Source organism: Ictalurus punctatus, chromosome 13 (genome assembly GCF_001660625.3).
Source record: "Ictalurus punctatus breed USDA103 chromosome 13, Coco_2.0, whole genome shotgun sequence".
NCBI classification, from domain to species: Eukaryota; Metazoa; Chordata; class Actinopteri; order Siluriformes; family Ictaluridae; genus Ictalurus; species Ictalurus punctatus.
This window is the reverse complement of record NC_030428.2, coordinates 8,475,534-8,496,190: the sequence shown is the minus strand read 5'-3', so window position 1 is coordinate 8,496,190 and position 20,657 is coordinate 8,475,534. Positions and strand designations below refer to the sequence as shown.

Sequence of the window (20,657 nt, the reverse complement as noted above, 5' to 3'; positions counted from 1 at the left end):
TACACTGCCTTATTGAAATAACAGTTTGTCCTTATCAAAGTGATTGTATTACTGGTTTACATTGTCTGCCATTTGAGAAAGTTAACATGTTTACTTACACTCACAATCCCAATTCCTTTTGTGCTATACTGTAGTTAAATGCATTTTCCTAATTGAATTTGATTATGCCTATTTGATTAGACTTTAGAAGAGCCGTGCATTTTAACGTAATGACAATCATCCAGTGCTGTACAACTCGCAGCTTTACAAATGCATTAAATTTATGTCTAAGCTTGTTAAGTAGTTATTTTGTCAGCATCTATTGCTAATGCAGAACCTATATGTGGCCATATGTTGTGGCTGTACAAGTCTTGAGCTGTAGTTAGCACCCTGGATTAACATCAGCCTGCTCTCCCCTGACTTACAGAGCACCTTTATTTTTCACTCACATTATCCCTTGGTTTTCACCCCCACTCTCCTTTTTTAATGTTGTCATTATAGGTTTTGCAAGGGCAAGCTGAATTAAAAATGAACTGTTTATTTACTGGCTGCCAAGATTATGCTCAGACCTTGGTGATTTTGCACATATACGCGGAAGTGGAAAGTGAAACAAGAGGAGAGAGAGAGAGAGAGAGAGAGAGAGAGAGAGAGAGAGAGAGAGACAGATTTACTTCTCCCCTGGGCTTTCAAAATCTCAGGAAGAGTAGGAAGAACAGCTATTAAAGCTCATAATTGATAGGGAGGCAATATTCAGTGTTTACAGTCAAATTTCTGCATTGCAAATGACAGCAATGTGAAAGTCACCTCTCATGAATTTGCCCTTTGTATTCTGAGAAATGTTGTTGAGCCACATTTAGATGGCTGTTGCTATTTATTTATTTATTTATTTATTTGCCTTAAAAGTCTAGCAGTCTTACGTGTGTCGTGGAGAAGTGACAGCATGGCACGATAATGACCTGGTCTCAGCTGTTACAATCAACCTGAAGAGCAACCAGAGAAGAAAGTCATTAGTCATTGGTCACTTCTTGTTCTATCTGTCTTTATCTTGTCAAGATGAAAAGGAAGCAGAGTGTTGAAAAGCATGCCAAGCAGCTCTCTTAAAGGCTCAGCACACTAAACAGATTTATTTATTTGTCTGTTTCTGACAGAGCAAGGCAAACCCAGTGAATGTGACTCCTCCGATCCAGGCCGTGGATCAGGACAGGAACATTCAGCCGCCATCCGATCGCCCCGGGATCCTCTACTCCATCCTCATCGGTAGGTGTCTGTATTAAGATCTGTGACGCCAACCACAACTTCCTTTTTTAGCATAAACAGGAGGCAGTAGCAAGCCTGGTAATCCTACAGTGAGAGATTACGGTACCAAAACGAATGCGATGCTGAATGCATTTTGAATCAGCGGGGCCCAAAATGAGTCATTATTTTCAGTAGCAAACCCATTGATGAAAGCCTGGCATCTTATCGATCCCCCACTCTCCTTCTTTCTCCCTAGGCAAGCCTGCATTCTATGCTGAGTACTTCTCACTAAACAGCAGCACAGCCGAGCTCAGACTCCTACAGCCTATCAGCCGTGAGCAGCACCAGCGCTTCGACTTGATAGTCAAGGTAATAAGAATAACCTTGGAAAAAAAATCTGAATGCTGTCATAATTTGATACTGGATATGTTCAGTAGATCATGGGTTGTACAAGTGAGAGAAAAGAGAGAAAGCACACTGGGGTTTGCATGAGAGCAGAGTGTAGGACGGAGTAGTGTGGTGTATTTTTCCATAAAAAAAGATAATACGTGCCACCGGGTTTTTCACACGGAGAGCTGGTGTGGTGTATCTAATGTGCCAGTGAATCAGGAAACAGTTCACTCTAACTGGGAGCTCTGCCTGGAGCTCCTTGGAGGATCAAAGTGAAGTAGTGAAGAGTGTGGAAAAGCATGCCAAGCACCTCTTAAAAAAAAAAAAAAAACATTTCTTTATTTCTCTGTTTCTGAGAGAGAAATTATGAGAAGTCTTTTCCCCATGTTCTTGATCTGCTAAAATGTTAGATGGATGGATGAATAGATGGGTGAATCCCTGCCTATATAGTATTTGGGCCATAGAAGCGTGCAATACAATAATTAGTTCAGGCAAAGCATCCCCTATTTGCTTGATCAGCACAATACAATGTGTCAAAATAAACAGCTGTCTTCATGTGGCCGTTACTTGAGATAAGATTTACTGTGTTTTTCTTTTTTGAATTGCTGAGAGTACAAGCCAAGTTCCATGCCATTTTTTAAATCAAATTTCTGTTATCAACAATTGCTGGAAATATAAAGGCAGAGAGAAGAACCAGAACTGGCCCTTTCTACACCATATGCAGCCCTACTCAATCCATTTACCTTGTGAACTAAAAGGGCTCTCCCTCCTCTATATTGTTTTTTTTTTTCACACCAGGTAAATAAGCTTGATAAGCTTATTATTGATAAGTGAAAACACATTAGCCAAGCCTCAGTAACCTGAGCCTGCTTTTAAACCCCTTGTTGCTCATTGTCAATGCTCTATCCTAATATAAACTAATAATGTTTTGAATTTAAATATCATTAGATGTTGTGGCCATCCACTTTTGTTTCACTCCAATAGCTCTTTGGGAATGTTGTGTGTTATGTTTTTCTTGGAGTATACATACTGGACAATTGACACCTAGTTGCCTGATCAATTTTGGTATTTATATCACGTTAGAGCACTCACACTATACATATAGTCTAAACTATATAGCAAAACGTTTGTGGACTCTTGACCATAACACTCATATGTGCTTGTTGAATATCCCATTCCAGATTTAGTCCCCCTTTACTGTTATAATAACCCCCAGTCTTCTGGGAAAGCTTTACACCAGATTTTGGAGCATGGCTGTTGAGTTTTGTGCTCATTCAGCCACAAGAGCATTAGTGAGGTCAGGGATTGATGACCGGCGAGGATGCCCGGGGTGTAGTCGGTGTTCCAGTTCATCCCAAAGGTGTTGTGGGTTGAGATCAGGGTTCTGTGCAGGACACTTGAGTTCCTCTACTTCAACCTTGGCAAGGCATTTTTTCACTAATTTTAATAATACTGATGTTATTCCATTGTATTTCCTGATTCTCTTTCCTGTTGAAATGCACTGATCCAATGTTTTCCATTTTTGATATGATACGAATAGCAGAGCTCTGTGTATCAGCCAATACTCAATACATATTTGATACCACTGTTTTTTTATGATTCTGTTTTCTCAGTGAATTGGACTGTAAAATATAAGAAATCTGATCTGATAGGAGTCAAATATCCAGTCCAGTGTCAACCCTAATACCAATCTAGTGGGTGTGATCTACTTAATATTCTGCATCTCCTGGAACCACATGAAGTGTTTTATCAGAATACGAGTTACACCATATGTGTCTGTCAAAGACTGGTGACTCTGATGGGGAAAAGCCTCTCTGCTGAGTCATCAAGACACCCTGGTACTGAAACACCTTCACGTGTTTCAGTGCTGCATTTTTCCGTCAACCCATATTGAACCTGACTGCTAGAGATGTGTTCCCAAATACAGTCCATAGTACCATTTTTTCTCCTTGACTTATTTCTTGGCTTATTCAATCCCTACATGGGCTTCACAGCTGCTGATTATCTCAGTATGGTGCACGTTACAACCCCAATTCCAAAAAAGTTTGGCAAAGTATGGAAAAAACAACAACAAAAAGAGTCATTTGAAAAGTCAATTTGCTCTGTATTATATTGAAAACACACTATTATCACGTTATTTGATGTTTTGTGAATTTAATTTATTTCTGAAAATATACACTCATTTAAAATCTTATGACTGCAGCACACTGCAAAAAAGTTGGGATAGTCGACTGTTTACCACTGTGTAACCACCTTTTCTTTTAATAAGTCTTATTAAGTGTTTGGGCACTGAAGACACCAGTTGGTTAACCCTATTGTGTTGGGGAAAAAAGGTACATCCATTATGTTATGGGTCCAAAATGATTTCCACAGTTTAAATACACACAAAAAAAACAGCAAAGAACAGCTTAAAACAGTAAACCTTTATTATGGCTTGTCCGAGACAAGCCACAAGAAGAAACATTTGCATATAAGTTCATGACCCTAAATGAGGAAAAGTAAAAAAAAAAAATCAAAGAGAAAAAGAGAGATTAACCAGTATTAACATCTCAAATGTGAAAATTGGTCAAATTGACCCATAACATAATAGGAGTTTAGCAAGTGAAATTTTCCCCAATTCATCCATTATTGCATTCATTTGTCTTCACAATTGTATGGGGCCTTCGTTGCCTTATTTTGCACTTCATATGCCACGTGCCACACATTCTCATTCGGTGACATTTCAGTACTGCAGGCAGGCCATACTAGCAGCCGCACTCTCTGCTTACACAACCATGCACTTGTAATCCCTCAGAATGTGGTTTGGCGTTGTCCTGCTCTGTATGGCAGCATATGTTGCTCCAAAATGTGTACATATCTTTCTGTATTAATGATGCCCTGACAGATGTGCAAGTTACCCATGCCATGGCACCCCCATACCATGACAGACGCTGGCTTTTGGACCTGATGCTTGGATGGTCCTTTTCCTCTTTGTCCTGTAGAACACAACAGCTGTTTCATCCAAAGACTAAATGTTGACTCCTCAGACCACAAAACATGATTCTACTGTGCTATTATCCATCTCAGATGAGACCGAGTGCATAGAAGCCGGCGGCACTTCTGGACAGCGATAATGTATGGCTTCTGCTTTGCTAAAAAAAACCCTTAACTTACATCTGTGGGATGCAGTGGCGAATGGTGTTGTCTGACAAAGTTTTACCAAAGTATTCCTAAGCCCATGTCAGAATATCCATGAAACACTCGTGACGGTTTTAAAGACAGTGATGTCTGAGAGATCGGAAATCACGTGCATTTAGAAGTGGATTTTGACCTTGCTCTTTACGCACTGAAAGTTGACAAGATTCCTTGTATCTTTTAATTATATTGTGCATTGTAGAAGGTGAAATGCCCCAAATCCTACCAATTTGTCTTTGGGGAATGTTCTCAAAGAGTTGGATTATTCGCTGACACATCTGTTGGCAGATTGATGAGCCTCCTTGCTCTTGAAGGACTAGGCCTTTTTTGGAGGCTCTTGTCTTTATAGGTTTTTTTGTTTAATACAAGTCAAAGTACATTTACAAATCACTCCTTTTTGTTTTTGTTAGCATTTTCCATACTGTTCCAACTTATATGGAATTGTACATCAAGAATATTGATTTGTACATCTTTACACTGATGATTGAGCAAAAGGAAAACTAGGACTGGACATTGCTCATTACTTTAGGATTTGGCATTAAGATGTCTATGTACTGTACATAGAACCAACGTATGCATGTATGTGAATTAAATTAATATTTACATGGGGAAAGTTACTTGCATTCAGAGTTGAGTTATGCACATGAAGTAATTGAGCAAATTTTGGTTTCCCCATTGTAATGAATGACAGGGAATTTGCATGTGCACAACATCATAATGTACCCCAGGGGCAGCTGAGACTGAGAGCAAGTGACAAATAAATAAGCTTTACAAGAATGACAATTTGTTTGCATTTATGTAAAATATTGCTTGGGAGTCTTATTTTATGAAATTATTATCTTGAAGAGTGCCAGTAATTCTTCAAGAAACTGTACATAAAAATAAGCATGTGGTAACAAACAGTTGGCAGAATTATATGTTGTCAACAGTTAGAATTCATGTAAAGCACTCTATTAACAGCACATCCTCTAATTAGTGAAGTTTATATTGCTTTCTAACACAGTTTTTTTTTTTACAACCCTCATCTTAACTACCTTAATTACTGTATATATTTAACCAGAATTACATACAGCAACATATGTGTCTCATTATAATACTGTATAATAGTCTGTTCACTGTAATTACCAAAGTTTCTATATTTCTTCCGATACAGAAACTTATCTAAACTTGTACAATTGTCCACCCTAGTTCATAGAGAGAAAAATGATCTAATTAGCATAAGGACCTTCACTAATAAGGATCCCTTTTCTGGACTGAGTTGATGAAGTGTAAGGATAAACCACTCTGATTTAAACACAGCATATGATTGTAAAAGATGGAAGCTTAATTACTGCACATCCCCACCTCTGGCACTTCTAATTACTCAGTGAATCTTTGTGCAAATAGTATCTGGATCTCATTATGTTTTTTTTGTTTTGTTTGTTTGTTTTTTTAACAGGTAAAGACTGGATTCTGTGTTAATTTGAGAGATAAAGATTCGACCTTCTGACTGATCTTTCTGGATTTTGCTTTTAGGCGGAGCAAGACAATGGACATCCACTCCCAGCATTCGCCAATCTCCACATCGAGGTATTGGATGAGAATGACCAGGCACCCTATTTCCAGGCAAACACCTACCAAGGCTTCATCCTTGAATCAGCTCCAGTTGGCACCACAATCTCCAGCAACACCAATCTCTCCTCTCCACTTCTCATCATTGCACTGGATAATGACACTGAGGAGGTGAGAGTCAATCCAGTGTAAGGCTGGTGATTTCTTCAGAAGACTAGTTGATTAAAGGATTTTAAAGGAGTTGAAGTCAATTAAAAAAAGACTAACATTTTATTTAAAAAAAAATTGAAAACATTCTGTATTGCGTAAAAAGGACTTAGTGTCATTCACCTTGCCAAACTGACATGCTTAAACATCTAACACACTCTTTTCACATAATCCTAGGCTTTTTAAATAATTGAAAACCACCTCAGATTGTGTCATCTTTTATGCCTCCATCTTGAAGCTTATACCTAGCCAACTGCCTCCAGCTATTAACGTACTGTATGTGCTACTAATGTATGACTAGAGCTGTGAAATCTTTAGCTGTATTCTCTTGTTTGCTCTTTTTTTCCGGCTGTGCTCTCCATTTTTCAGGCATTTCATTTGCCTAATGCTCAACACTACTGCAGCTTTGTGACGAGTTTTATTGTTTTTTGATAACAGTTTTTGAGCCTGCCAGCTAGGCCTTTGAAATATCTCATTGAGAATGTGGTGAATCTCAAGGACAGCTTGCAGCTGAAAGGACTAGGACATAATGGGGAACTGTAAGCAAAGAGTACTGGCTGAAATGGTGAACAAATCATTTCCTCCCACTCCCTTGCGTTTTTTTGTTTTGCCTTCCTTGCCATTTTCCCAGCATAAAGACGTCACCCTCATTATTGCTAAGGGACCGTATACTTGTGTTTTATTTTTGAGTGAGGGCTCAGAAAAATGCACTCAATCTGACCACGAGCACTTCAGGAGATCTTATCTGTGTAGGGCAGTGCACCCAAGAAAGAGAACTCATGTAAGGTTAATGACCAGTGATGTGTGAATAAACCACAGCCACCGTGGTCATTTTCCCTCAAGTTTTTATGGATGTGTTTGCCGCTAGATCAAACCCATTTACAACTAAGGCCACGGCATCATTATCTGCACTGCTGAGAGAAGCGAAACAGCTCACATAATGGAAGTTGCCATAAGCATAAAACAGTGCAGATTTTTTCAATCAATCCAAGCTACAATGCCTGTATAACTATAGATTTCTATTATTCCATTTGTAGACTTAATAGTCACATCTAATGGTGCACAGGGTTTTGACATTATATTATAAGTGTACGCACCTCTAGAAATAAGTGTCTGTGCTAGTAAAGTCTGTTGATGGTGAGTAGAATATGAGGTCTTGCAATGGCTTAATCCTTGTATTCGCTTGCTTGTTCAATTCAGTGCATTTTGAAAGTATTTATGTCCCTTCACTTTTAATGTACATATGTTTTTTATTCAGAGAAAGGTTCAAAAGTTAATATTTGCAAAGGAAAATCTACACAGTTCAGAGACTGTTACGACACGGCGAAATTGGCGCGGCAGTTCACAAAGTGTAGTGCCGCCCAGGGACGTGGCGGAGGAGGACTACACTTCCCAGTCATACCCGCGCTCGAGTTCGCCAGAGTTCTAATCACGAACACCTGCAAACACCTGAGGTTATATAAGGGCCTTCCTAGCATTAGCCGCTTGCGAAGTATCCTCTCAGCAGCCTCGTCTCTGTTCGTTTACCAAGCCGATTTCATTATAAGTGTTTTCCCTGGTGCTCGACTTCACGCTCGTCTCTCACTACGAATTTGCCTACGTCCCCGATATACAGCTTACTTGCTCTGTCCCGATCCGATTCTCGTTCTGTGTTCAGTCACACGCCATCTCTCCGCTCGCAGAGACGAGCAACCGCTTGTCTGTTTTGTTTTTCCCATGGTGGTGAATGACAGAGTTTAAATGTCAATGAACAATATGTTTGCATTCATTTAAAATATTCCTTAGATACAGTCATTCTTATGAAGGGGTGCCAATAATTCTGTAGGGCACTGTACATAAAAATAAGCATGCAGTAATAAACTGTTGGCAGAATTGCATGTTGTCAAGAGTTAGCATTCATTTAAAGCACTTCATTAGCAACCTGTCTTCTAATTAGTGAGGTTCATATTGTTGTCTAAGACGTTTTTGCTTTCTTATTCAATTTAGTACATTATGAAAGTATTTACGTCCCTTAATTTTTTGGTATATTACAGCCTAACTATAAAATGGCTTATTTATTTTTCATGAAATGCAAAAATTAATCAATAATGGGAAACTGTTTTAAAAAAAACTGTTTAGAAAACTCATTAATTTACTTTTTCATTCATTCTGATGCAGTGGTGTATTCCCAGTAGACTCCATGTTCCTGGGATAGGCTCCTGAAGTTGAATGAATGAATGAATGAAAGGTTTTAATATTTTTGTAAATTTACTGAAATATTAAGAAAAAAAAAAATCACTTTTACACAATTTAAAGCACAGCTGGATTTGTGGATGTTCTCCAACTCCCCACTGTAGACCCTCTCTCAATCTGTCAGGTTGGATGGGGAGAATCACCATAGCATGCACCACTATTTTAAGCTCTCCCCAAAGATTCAATCAGGTTCAAGTCAGGGCTCCAGCTGCCACTGCCACTTCAAAGCTGCAAAAATGTTTGGTACAGTCTTGTCTCTGGGTTCTACAGACTATTCTGTTTACCTCATGGCTTGATTTTTGCTCTTGATTTAGGTTGACGAAACATCCAATGACACAGGCACAGCTGAACTTTCATAGATTTTTCTTTATGGATTGTTTCTCAGAGAGTAATAAGAAAAACAGGTCTTTTTTTAGCCTTAACAAAATGAGGAAAAATGAAAGGACCTGGATATTTTTTGAATGTGCTGTATGTTTAGTTTTAGCCTCAACAGGATTGCCTTGTTTGTTTTGTGGGTGAGTTGGTCACTTAAATCCAAAGGTTATATCAGTATTTATGTGGGAAAGTTACTCATTTTCAGAGACAGGTTAAGCAAGAGCTTGATTTTGAACTTGATTTGATGTTCTGGATGCCCAATTTTGGTAGTTTATGCCTCTGCTGTTGCTCGATTTTTGTAGAGTAGAGGCAACGGACATGTTGTTTATCAGTAAAAAATAATTTAGACCACCACTTTTAAAAACGAGTACTTGCCATTAAACCTGAAAAATTTAGGGGATAGAACCAAAGACTAAAGAAGCAGAATGTTTTTTTTTTTTTTTTTTTTCAACTTTCATTTGATTCGTTTTCCATTGCTGTCAAATATAATATGATGCAACACAATAGCATGAGTTCTTTTTCAATTTACAAACGAAAAAGAACTGTGAAGATATGATATATGAATGAAAAAACTGTAAATCATTAAAACAAACATTTAATAGGAGTTTAACAATATGGCTTCCACCCTCATTATTCAGCAGATTGTATAATAGCACTTGATCTACCACATTCTACTATTTTTTAATTGTATTGTTTTTATTATATCATTATGATAAATATATAATATTATAGATTATGCTGACCTAGCATTTACCTGCCACAGTTACTGTATAGGTCAATTTAAGTTTTGTTTATAAATCTATCTATGAAAAAACATTCCTCTAGAAAAGCAACATCTCATATTAAAATGTTTCGTCCTCCAGTGTCTTGTGTGCGAGAAAGAACAACATGTCCTTTTCAAGTTCTTTAAAGGGATGATATGATTAATTAATTAAGTGTTATACAGGGTGTCCTAAAATTCTCCATACAAAGGGGACTATGAACACCAGCACCACGTCGGTTGTGCCTTCGTCAGTGGGTGTTCATGGACGTTCACGATCTGTTGGTCCACAACACTTCCAGTCTTTTTGAATTTGTTAATACTTTTGGTAGCAGTGTTGCATGTAATGTGCTCGCCATGTTTCCTGTTAAACTCCATCACAACCTTGCGACAGCTTCCTGATCTGAAGGCATTTTTATAGACTGAAAAAAACAATTATATATATATAGCTAAAAATATATATATATTTAAAAGTCTGGAGACTTTTGGGGATACCCTGTATTTAAGTATGTACTTAATATTAGCCTTAAATGACATTTCAGTTTTTTAATTGTATTAACAACCCAAAATGTACATTTCAGTGTGATACATTGTGGTCGCATCAAACTGTTAGACAGTGGTATTGGACTTACCACTGCTTTTCACTCAAGTCAATATTGCACAATAAAAATAGGCTTAAGTTCATGGTCAGTATCGTATAAGTCCGTAATTCTGAATGCTGATGTGCATGATTTTGAAGTGCGCTTAACTCAGCTGTGAATACAGTCCTTATTTCCTTATTACAGTCCTTATTACAGTTCACTTATTTTGTTCTGCTCTGTTCTATTTGTTCTTTTTGTGGTTTGTCCCTTGCTGTCCTATAAACTTAATTCCATATACTACAGTGAATCAAGCAATTTTCTGCCTTTTCTGTGGTTTGCTCTGTAACTTTTTCTTCCCTCTCTTGTGCTGAACTATGGCAGTGCTGGCATTGAGATTGCACTTTGATTGATGTTCCATGCAGACCAAAGATCCCATGGTGCGAATCTCCCTGGACAACTACGAACGCATCTTTACGGTGACACCCAGTGGGATTGTGCGCTACCTGACACTCCTGAAGCCTGTGGACCGTGAAGAGCAGAAGAGCTACAGCTTCATAGTAAGAACCGCATGAGTCCAGTTATCGCCATGCTGTCTTCTTCTAGGCAAGACTTCATTACAAATGATAGATGTTATTACCAACAACTGAGCTCAGTTTTATAAAATATAAGAGATACAAACTGCATTGTAACATTAGTGTGCTACACATTGATTTTGTCACTGTCCTGTGTTACAATGACAGTATGCAGTCCTACATTTTATGGCCAGTGTTTTATCCAAGAATAATTCTCCAAAAGTCTATTGTGACTCATACAAAGGATGTACAATTTCCTTTCCCATCGTCCCATCATTTATTCTTTGGCAAACAACATGTATTCACAATCAGACTGTTCTTTGCCAAGTTTCTTTGGTTTTTATGCCCTTAAAGCAATATGTAAGTTAAAAAGAAGTAAAGAACTACAGTTTGAGGATCGATTGTAGGCAAGAGAGAAAGCAATCAGTGTAAGAGCTTTCAGTGAAAAAAAAAAATTAAATTGTGGAAAGAGACAAATAGCACATCCGTAATGTAATGCAATGCAGTTGCCACCCTCATTAAGTGTTTCTGCAAGTCTGCCATTCAAGCACCTTTCTACAAGAAGTTTTAATCATGAAAAAAGTAGCTTTTAAGTTCTGAGTTCTTGTCTTCTCGTGTCACTGTGTACGCGGAAGGGATCGATGGTTGCATTAATAATGCAGCGGACACTGAATGAAGGCATATGTACTGCTTTTTAAAAATTCATCTTGTTCTCCGTCTTGTTCTTCTTCTTCTTCTTCCTCTTCTTCTTATTATTATTATTGTTTTAATGGGGCACAGTGGGTTGGGGGTTCGATTCGTACCTCTGCCCTGTGTGCACGGAGTTTAGATGCTCCCCCCATGCTTCAGGGGTTTCCTCCGGGTGTCCCCCACCTTCTTCCCCATGTCCCCTGGGATAGGCTCCAGGCTCACTAACCTGACCCTGTGTAGAATATGCGGTACAGAAAATGAATGGATGGATTATTATTTTATTGGATATACATATTAGAGAGGCTCTTGTTCCAGTGGCATCCTGGGGCTATCATGGCTTTGTGCTTACAGTAGCAGAGATCTTTTGTTAAGCATACTAAATCTTCTGTACCATGGATTGGCAGTGCTCTGCTTCTGTCCTTCAAAGATGATGTTATGACTTGGGATTGATTGCCGCTTGCTGTGGAGTACTGCAGCTTCAGCTCTCCCAGCAGTTTTCCACTTCCAACTTGATTTATGAGCGGTGTGTGTTTTACAGGTCTCGCGGCTGCTAGCTTGATTTGAAAACTTTAAAAGTTTTGTACAAAATCAAGACTCAGCTCTAGACCTGCCAATGCTGCTTCAATATAATCAATATATGTTCTGTAGCCTAACCTCAGTGATTTAATATACAGTAATTGACTACCTAAGCTAACAGAACATTGATTCATTTTTACGCTATGTCTGATACCTGAAAGCTATAAAAATGCTATCATAAATCGACCTAGCTCTCGTTACAAACGGCATGAATACTGTATAAAGTTGTTGTGCATCAGAGAGATCACTGCTAACACCTAATCAAGCTGAAGTGTGGCAGGATCTCATTTCACGGCAAAGCTGTTAACTGGCACGCCACTTCATTTGAGACCTTGCTGCTTGGCAGCCCTCAAACTGACAAGCCTATGTTTTTGCAAACAGGCTAGCTGGAAATCCTCCAAGATCGTCATTTCTTTACTCCATATGCACTCCAAACCTCAAAAACTCCTGGATGCCAGTGCTAGAGGAAAATAAAATCAGTTTGGCTGTTTTTCTTCCCTGCAAAGCTTAATTACAACAGCTTATTACCTTGAATGTCTGGTTAGAGACTTATCACTTACACTGCAACCTTCTGCTATACAAGACATTAAGTTTTGTTTTTGCTGTTAATTGCTAAAGAGCCATTCCCTAAATCCTGTGTGCTGTAAAAAATAAATTTAAAAAAAGATAAGAAAAGTTGACTTAACTTAAAATTTCAAGGCAACTTGTTGCACAGCTTGATAACTCTGAGGATCAGTATTAGCATTCACAGCACTCTTGCTGATTCACATGGCATGCCTAAAAAACATAGGAACTTGAGGTCCACCTTTGTTACTGTGCCATGAGGCCAGAAACGTACACACAAATGGCTGTTACCCAGTAGTGCAATGAGGCTAATACACTTTTAACAAAGTTAGCATTATGGGACACATAATGCTGTTTTCATTAGGAGCTCATACTCTATTATTTCAGATTTAGAACAGGATCTTTAATCCTGTGTTCTGATACTGCTACTACTTAGCAGTTGATGTCCCACCATCAATTTAGATTTATTTATTTAAAAAGTCAAAATTATTAGCATTGTAAACAATGTGAAGCTATGTAAAGAATGTTCTTATGATACATTTCACATGATTGGAGCAGGTGTATGGGGTAGGAGCATCAATTAGAAATGTGAGAATGTTACAGTGACTAAAATCACATTTCATTTTAATTACATTTTATTGTTTTATGTTACTCCTTTTACACTTACACTATGATGCCTGTTGCACAAAGCGAGTTGCAGAGTAAATGTAGAGTTTACAAAACCAAAGTTTAATTGGTTTCATCATGCTAGTTATCAATTTTCTCAATCAAGCCTGGTTTTAATGTTTAAGTTAATATGTTTAAACCCTGAATCAAAGTCTACTCAGTGTGCACATGCCCAAAAAAAAAAACAAAAAAACAGACGTTTGCAGCAAACTGCCAGTAGCGTGCATCATGAAAAAAAGCCGGTGTACATACTTTTCGGTTGAAGGGAAAAATATATGAGGAATTTAAACTTACACTTAAAAAAACATAGCTACACTGTTGCAACAATACATAAATTTTGTGATACAGTTAGAGTGTGGCTTCGGTGTGTCAGATTTTTAATGTGCAGCTCAAGAAGCCAGCAGACATACAGTAAACTATACCATCTGCCGAAAATCGATATCTTTGTACAGATGGTCATCGGGAAAAGCCACGGGATTGTGTCTGTCGCTAAATGTTCTTTCCCTTATAAATGTCCTTCTTATTATTTGACAGTCCATAGGAGCTCTGAGAATCACAGGTTTGCAAAGGAAAATAAATGACCTTTTCCTCTACAATCAAATGTATTTTAACACTTTTTAACACAATTAACACTTAATTAATAACTTGTATAATAAACTCAAGTTTTTAAGTTGATTACTCGTAACAATTAAGTTGTTCCAACTATTTTTTTCAGAATATTTAAAAGGAATTTAAGTGTACTTAATTACCATAATTATGAACACAAGTTTTTAAGTTGACAATCATTTTAAAAATTAAGTTGCTCCAATTAGATTTTCTCCAGTAAAATACAGCCTTTTAAACCTGGAAAAATTACTAACTTTAAGCTGTATAACAATAGTAACTATAACCCAGTGTCATTTACAATACAAATATCATACTTAACATCTCTGCAGGATTTATAGACATAAAAGCACTGAATGAAATGACAATATAGACAAAAAAGAAACACTCTGCATCTACTACTTTTATCCCTCTCATAGAACTATCCACAGTCCAAAGGCTGATAATTTTGGTCAAAGAGCAAACTGATTACAATGGCGCTAGAAGGCTATATGTGAATGACAAAAGATTTTAAAAAATGTGTCAATACATGAAATTAGATTATACAATTTAGTTAACGGGTACATGAATAAGCAGAAATTTAATCATGCCACTATTGGTCATATCACAATAGAGAATATGCCCAAATTCATTGCTTTAGTAGATTTTATTTGTAACTCAAATGATACTCACCTTGAAATGTCCTTTGTATAGTATTTGTTCAGCCAACAGGTCTGAATTTTGTCCAGTCTTGTTAAATGAGTAGGGGAGGGGACATGAAATTAGTGACTTGAAGTTATCAAGACAATTTCATTAAGTTACTACAACTTAAATTTTGTTTTAAAGCAATTAATGCAGAAATTTCAGTTTAAATTACACAGAATTTTAAGTTGATGTAATTATCAACATTATTATGTCAACACAACTCATCAAAATAATGTTTACAACTTAAAATATTTAATTAAATCAATAAATTTTAATTTAATTAACATTTAATTAAGTTGTGGTAATAGGTCCCCTGAATTACTTTTTAGAGTGTGGTGTAAGTTACCATGGTGATGAAAACTGCTAAAAACAAATCCACCTTAATGAGACCGAAAAAACAGAGTTTGCTCAAACTAAATGCAAATTTGTCTGGGTAACCACTGAAACCGGTTTTATGCAACAGGCCACTGGAATGAAAATATCATTTTTGAATAAATTTATCATTGTAGAATTTTAAGTCTTTAAAGTGTTTTTTTTCTTTGTTATTTTTTAAAAAAGTGTTATATATATATATATATATATATATATATATATATATATATATATATATATATATATTTTTTTTTTTTTTTTTCAAGATAAAAAAAATATAATTTTGACCCAAAACAGAGCAAAAAGCAAAAGAGCATCAGGGGAGTGCATCAGCACAACAGTGAGGCTTTATTTATTTGTTTGTGTGTTTGTTTGTTTGTTTGTTTGTTTAGGAGACATAAAATCCAAAAGAGGTATAATGTCAAGAGTGCTAATAAAGAACACCCATGGGGTGTCTAATTTACACTTTGCCAGCTGCCGCTGTGCTGACCTGTGGGATTTTATCTGGCTTTATACTGTGGCATCATTCCATGTTCACAGAGATGGCTTTGAATCAAGAGTATCTTTTACGTCCTGCCTGCTGTTGTGTCCTTTTGCGGCATGTGAAAGTTGACAAAAAGATAAAAAAAAATAACCCCAATTCAGTTCTTATCCTTCTCTTATTTTTCCGATTAGTCTGTCTAAGAGAACAGTGAACTGACTGCACTGTGTACAGTCTTTTCATTACTAATTAACCAAGCTGTATTCATCCTTATGGAGAAAATGTACTGGGGTAATTATGGTTGGATCATGACCTTATCAAATGACTTTCAGCCAAGCCCCATCACCTTACTAATGACACTCACCTATCATGCTAGTCACTTTAAAATACCTGGACTCTTGTGGACTGGACTGTCACTTGTGGTTTGTCTCTTGTGAGTGTGTAGCAATAACTACTGTTGTAGTTTGTGTGTCTTGGTTGCTTGATTTTCTTGCTAGTTACAGGTTTGCACTGACTTTGTTGGCAGATTATCAAAACAAGCTAATTGTACTAGCTACATACACTCAACAGCACCAACGATCTCTTCTACTTCGTTCCCAGCTTTATTTTTATTCATAATACATGACCTGAGAAAACGTCCCATCTTGAGTAATCCCAGTCCTGAGCAGTGTTCATTGTTTCAGTTCTGTAGTCCTGTTTTTAGTATTGCTTATAACTCTATTATTGTTTTTGAGTATGTCAGGTATAAATATTGTATTTGCTAACATATAAAATATCCCCACTATACAATAGGCAAAAAGCAGTGTGCCAAAGAAGTAGTAAGTCAGAGTTCTCAAAAAAAAAAAAAAGTACATGAGAAATACCAAGATGATCCACTTTGTCTGCTGAAATTCTGCAGTGTGGAAGCAATGGACACTGCGCTATACCATAAGGCAATGGTACTGGAACAGAAGAGCAGCCAGAATCAAAAATGGGGGAAGGGCAGTGCGTCGGCTCTTTTGAAGTTGTAGGTCACATCACAATGTCAACATGGTGGATGTCCAGATTGTATTCATTCTACACACATATGCTGATCAGTGTATCAACATCCGAGCTGTAGGTACTGAATTGAATGGAGTACGTACTGTCACAGTACTCGATTTCAGATCACTCCTGCATTGTGTCTGAGACGATCCCAAGCCGATTCGTTATCTGCCTGTCTTGAATAATGTTTGAGCATAACCCACTCTTCTGTTTTCATTTATGCCTGGTTGCTGATCACTTGACCTTTAGTCTGTCTCATGTTTCTGAATCTGTACAATCTTTAGATTTAGAGGAAACATACTTAATTTAACAGAATCAAACGTCTTTAATGATGTGAAGATCATAAGGACGCTCATTTCAGCTCATGCCAGGAACAAGAGATGAAGATGATGTGGGTCATTTCAAGGTGAACAAAAGACAGCCAGACACAAATACATATTGCTTATATCTTCATCAAATCCCAGTGTCAGGACCACAGAGTATATCATTTTTACTCGTTATAGCAATATTGGCTTCAGCAGAATGATATTGCAAAGGGCTGCAATATCCAAGTAAGCACTCAGTCATTTTTCACCGTGTGCTGTGCGAGCTCAGTTGTTCCTTTTGAGAGGTTTATGAGTGATCCAACAAAATCACCTGCATTTAATTTAGTGAATGCATAGAAAAAAAATCCTATCCACATGCCATATAGACACTAAGAGTTTTCATACAATGTGGCAACTACAATTAGCTGTGCTTAAAAATATTATGTCCGTATTTTGTTTGTATTTTGTCTGTGTGGTCTGCTTTTCTTTTGTCTGTTTTAAGAACCACAAACACTATTTGTGTTTATATTGAGGAAAACACACCATACATCAAAGAATCATTCTCCGCATCATGGCTTTATTCCCACGTTGAAGTCTTTCATCATGATGACTGTGCTTTCACAGATGATGGCCTCCGATGGGGTTCACCAGAGCTCACCAGTTGCAGTTAATATCATGGTGATCGATGCCAATGACAACACGCCAACCTTCCCCAACGTCTCCTACAGCGCCAGTGTTTACACAGACATGCAGGCTGGGGAAGTGGTATTATGGGTAATCGATAACTCACTCACCATTTTAACAAACAGTCTACTTGTTCAGAGTAATAAGATTAGTGGCCTTGTTTATGAAGGGCCTATAGCAGGAATAATTGTGCGAGCGCTGCATTTAAGCTAAGGCTCAGCTGTATTTTCTCCTCAGTGTGTGCAGCATGTAAGTTGCTGTTTTAATAGGCTGCTTAGTAGTCTGAGCAGGAGCAAAGCAACTTGCCCAGTTATACTCACGGGAAAGACTGATACAGAGGGACTAATTGGTGTCACAATTGACACATCAAAGATGCCAGTTTAATGAAAAACTTCATTGAAATGTTGGAATGTGTTTTCTGGCAGTAAGAGACAGGGAGGAAGATCATCTTAGTGTATTATGTAAGGAATAATTGATGACAGGCCATTGAATTATTACAAAATAATGCACATTTTCTAGTAATTCAATGGACTGAAGTCAAGTATTCCGTTTATACCACAGTTACCACACCTCAAGGCATTGTTCAGATGTTTTATTTCAAGACATTGTCAAGTTTTTGTCCTTAAAACGCTCTTGTGTGTGGAACTAATTTATTACGCATCCCATCTCAAGACTCCATTGCTAATTCCAAAACATCATTTTAGAACTAGGAACAGAGGCTTGAACCATTGATATGCAGTTATTGGAGAGAGAGAGAGAGAGAGAGAGAGAGAGAAAGAGAGAGAGAGAGAGAGAGAGTGAGTCAGTGTGACTGAGAATGAGTGAGTGAGTGAGGGTTATAAATGCATATCAATGTCTCAAGCCTCTGCGTTGCCTCGTGGCCACATTACCACCTTGGATGCACATTATTTTTCTAATAATTCAACGGCCCATCTTCAATTATTCCTTACTTATTTCTGGAAAATCCAAATTTTCTGTCGTTTTTTTTGTTTCCTGTTAGCTCTGTGTGCTGTGTTGCACAGTAGGCTCTTCCGTTATTTCAGTTCACTTTGCTAAGTGATATGGAACTGTAATGCGGTCAGGACCTGACTGGAACTACTTTAGCTGTGCATTTACTGAAAAATAATTGCACACATCAGAACATCTGTCAGCCAGTCAGAATCGAAAATTCAACAGCGCTGTGGGATAAGATAAAATATACTGTAGTTTACCTATCAACACAGTTCACATGCAAATAGCCTAGTAGTGCATAAAATGACAGGAGTTTTGCACCACTATTCAGCTACATACAGTGGTGCTTGAAAGTTTGTGAACCCTTTAGAATTTTATATATTTCTTCAGAAATATGACTTAAAACATCGTTACATTTTCACACAAGTCCTAAAAGTAGATAAAGAGAACCCAATTAAACAAATGAGACAACAATGTCACACTTGGTCATTTATTCACTGATTAAAATGATTCAATATTACACCACTGTAGAAGGAGTTAATAATCTGATTCTGTAATTAATATAATAAGTTATATCTGTATAAAATAAAATAAAAACTTTTATTAAATTTGTTGTATTTATCAAAGTGTGACTGTCTGCAATTTTACTACTACCCATACTTAAATATTTAATCGAATACAAGAAATTACACCCAAATTGTATTTTCCTCCTCCTTAAAGGTTAATATTCTCCTAAACTAATTACCTCTTGTCTCTGTAAAAAGTCATGTGGCATATGGCAGCACTGCGAAATGTCATTTGAATTGTTGTGTAATGCCGATGGCTTTCTTTCAGCTCACAGCTTCTGATACTGATGAGGGTCCCAATGGCCTGATAAGCTACAGCATTGTGGCGGGATCCCGGGACCACTTCGTCATCAATAACCGAACAGGACTGATCAGCGTGGCACCCGGAGTCAACCTAACAGTGGGCAGCTCTTACGCCCTCACTGTCAAGGCAACAGATAATGCAGCCATTGACCAGAGAAGGTAAATAGGCCCTAAGGGGGAATAGAAAAGAGAGCTTGCTCTCAAACACCTTCCACACTTTATTTTGATAGAGTACAGTGGGGTGACAGACTTTGGATATGTCTTCAGGACTGCCATGCTTCTTGCACTTGTCCATCTGTCCATCTGTCTCTCAGAAGCTTGAAAATTAGATGCATATAATTATGGAAGCTCCTTTGTAAATTACAAAAAGAAACTCTTCTAAAATTAGGCTTCACATTGCTTAGGGAAGTAGTTTAACAATTAATATTATCCATGCATACGTTAGCCAGAGACAGCAGAGCAGTATGTAATGGTTAAGGCCATTTCAAAATCCATAATCATAAACCATAACAGCCAGATCTGGTGAACTAGTGAAACCTCTGAGACGAACTACTATCGATATATAAACAGATGTATGACTTTACAAACAGTGGAGGATTGATTTTCAGATTAATGAGACACAAGACAATATGAACAGATATTAACAGTAATCACTATAATCAGGGCAGGGCAGCGATCAGGGAAGAGTTGATGTAGGAGAAAACCCTCAGACAAACAGGTTCTGTGCTTTGCAACATTCTTTTTAGGGTCTTTTTTTTAATCACTTTACTTAAGGTCACTGCTTATAGAGATACATGACATCTGAATAAGCCCTTCATGAAAACTTAAATACACCTACATAAATATTTATAATGACCTATTTCAATAGGTATCAGCTATCCTAAAGAATGTTTTTGTCAGGTTTTTGATATCAGGTTGACAAAACACCCAAGTGGCTAACATTTGAAAATTATGATTACTCAGGATACTTCTGCTATGTCAGAAGCTACATCCACATTAATCCAGATACATTTGAAAACACATCTTTTTCTCTACGTTTTGGCCTTCTGTCCACACTGAAACTGCATATTTGTCCAGCAAAAACTGAGCATTTTAAAAACACTCTCCCAAGTGGATAAATTTGAAAATGCCG

The 20,657-nt window shown here is 37.4% G+C and overlaps 1 protein-coding gene across 1 annotated transcript in view; it reads left to right on the top strand.

The window, feature by feature from the left end:
• pcdh15b (protocadherin-related 15b) overlaps positions 1-20,657 on the top strand; it is a 226,517-nt gene that overhangs the window by 79,589 nt on the left and 126,271 nt on the right. The window contains exons 10-15 of the mRNA XM_017482601.3: positions 1,128-1,236; positions 1,472-1,584; positions 6,295-6,501; positions 10,908-11,042; positions 17,646-17,795; positions 19,491-19,684. Coding sequence (XP_017338090.1) covers positions 1,128-1,236; positions 1,472-1,584; positions 6,295-6,501; positions 10,908-11,042; positions 17,646-17,795; positions 19,491-19,684 — 908 coding nt within the window. The remainder of the gene's footprint in view (positions 1-1,127; positions 1,237-1,471; positions 1,585-6,294; positions 6,502-10,907; positions 11,043-17,645; positions 17,796-19,490; positions 19,685-20,657) is intronic.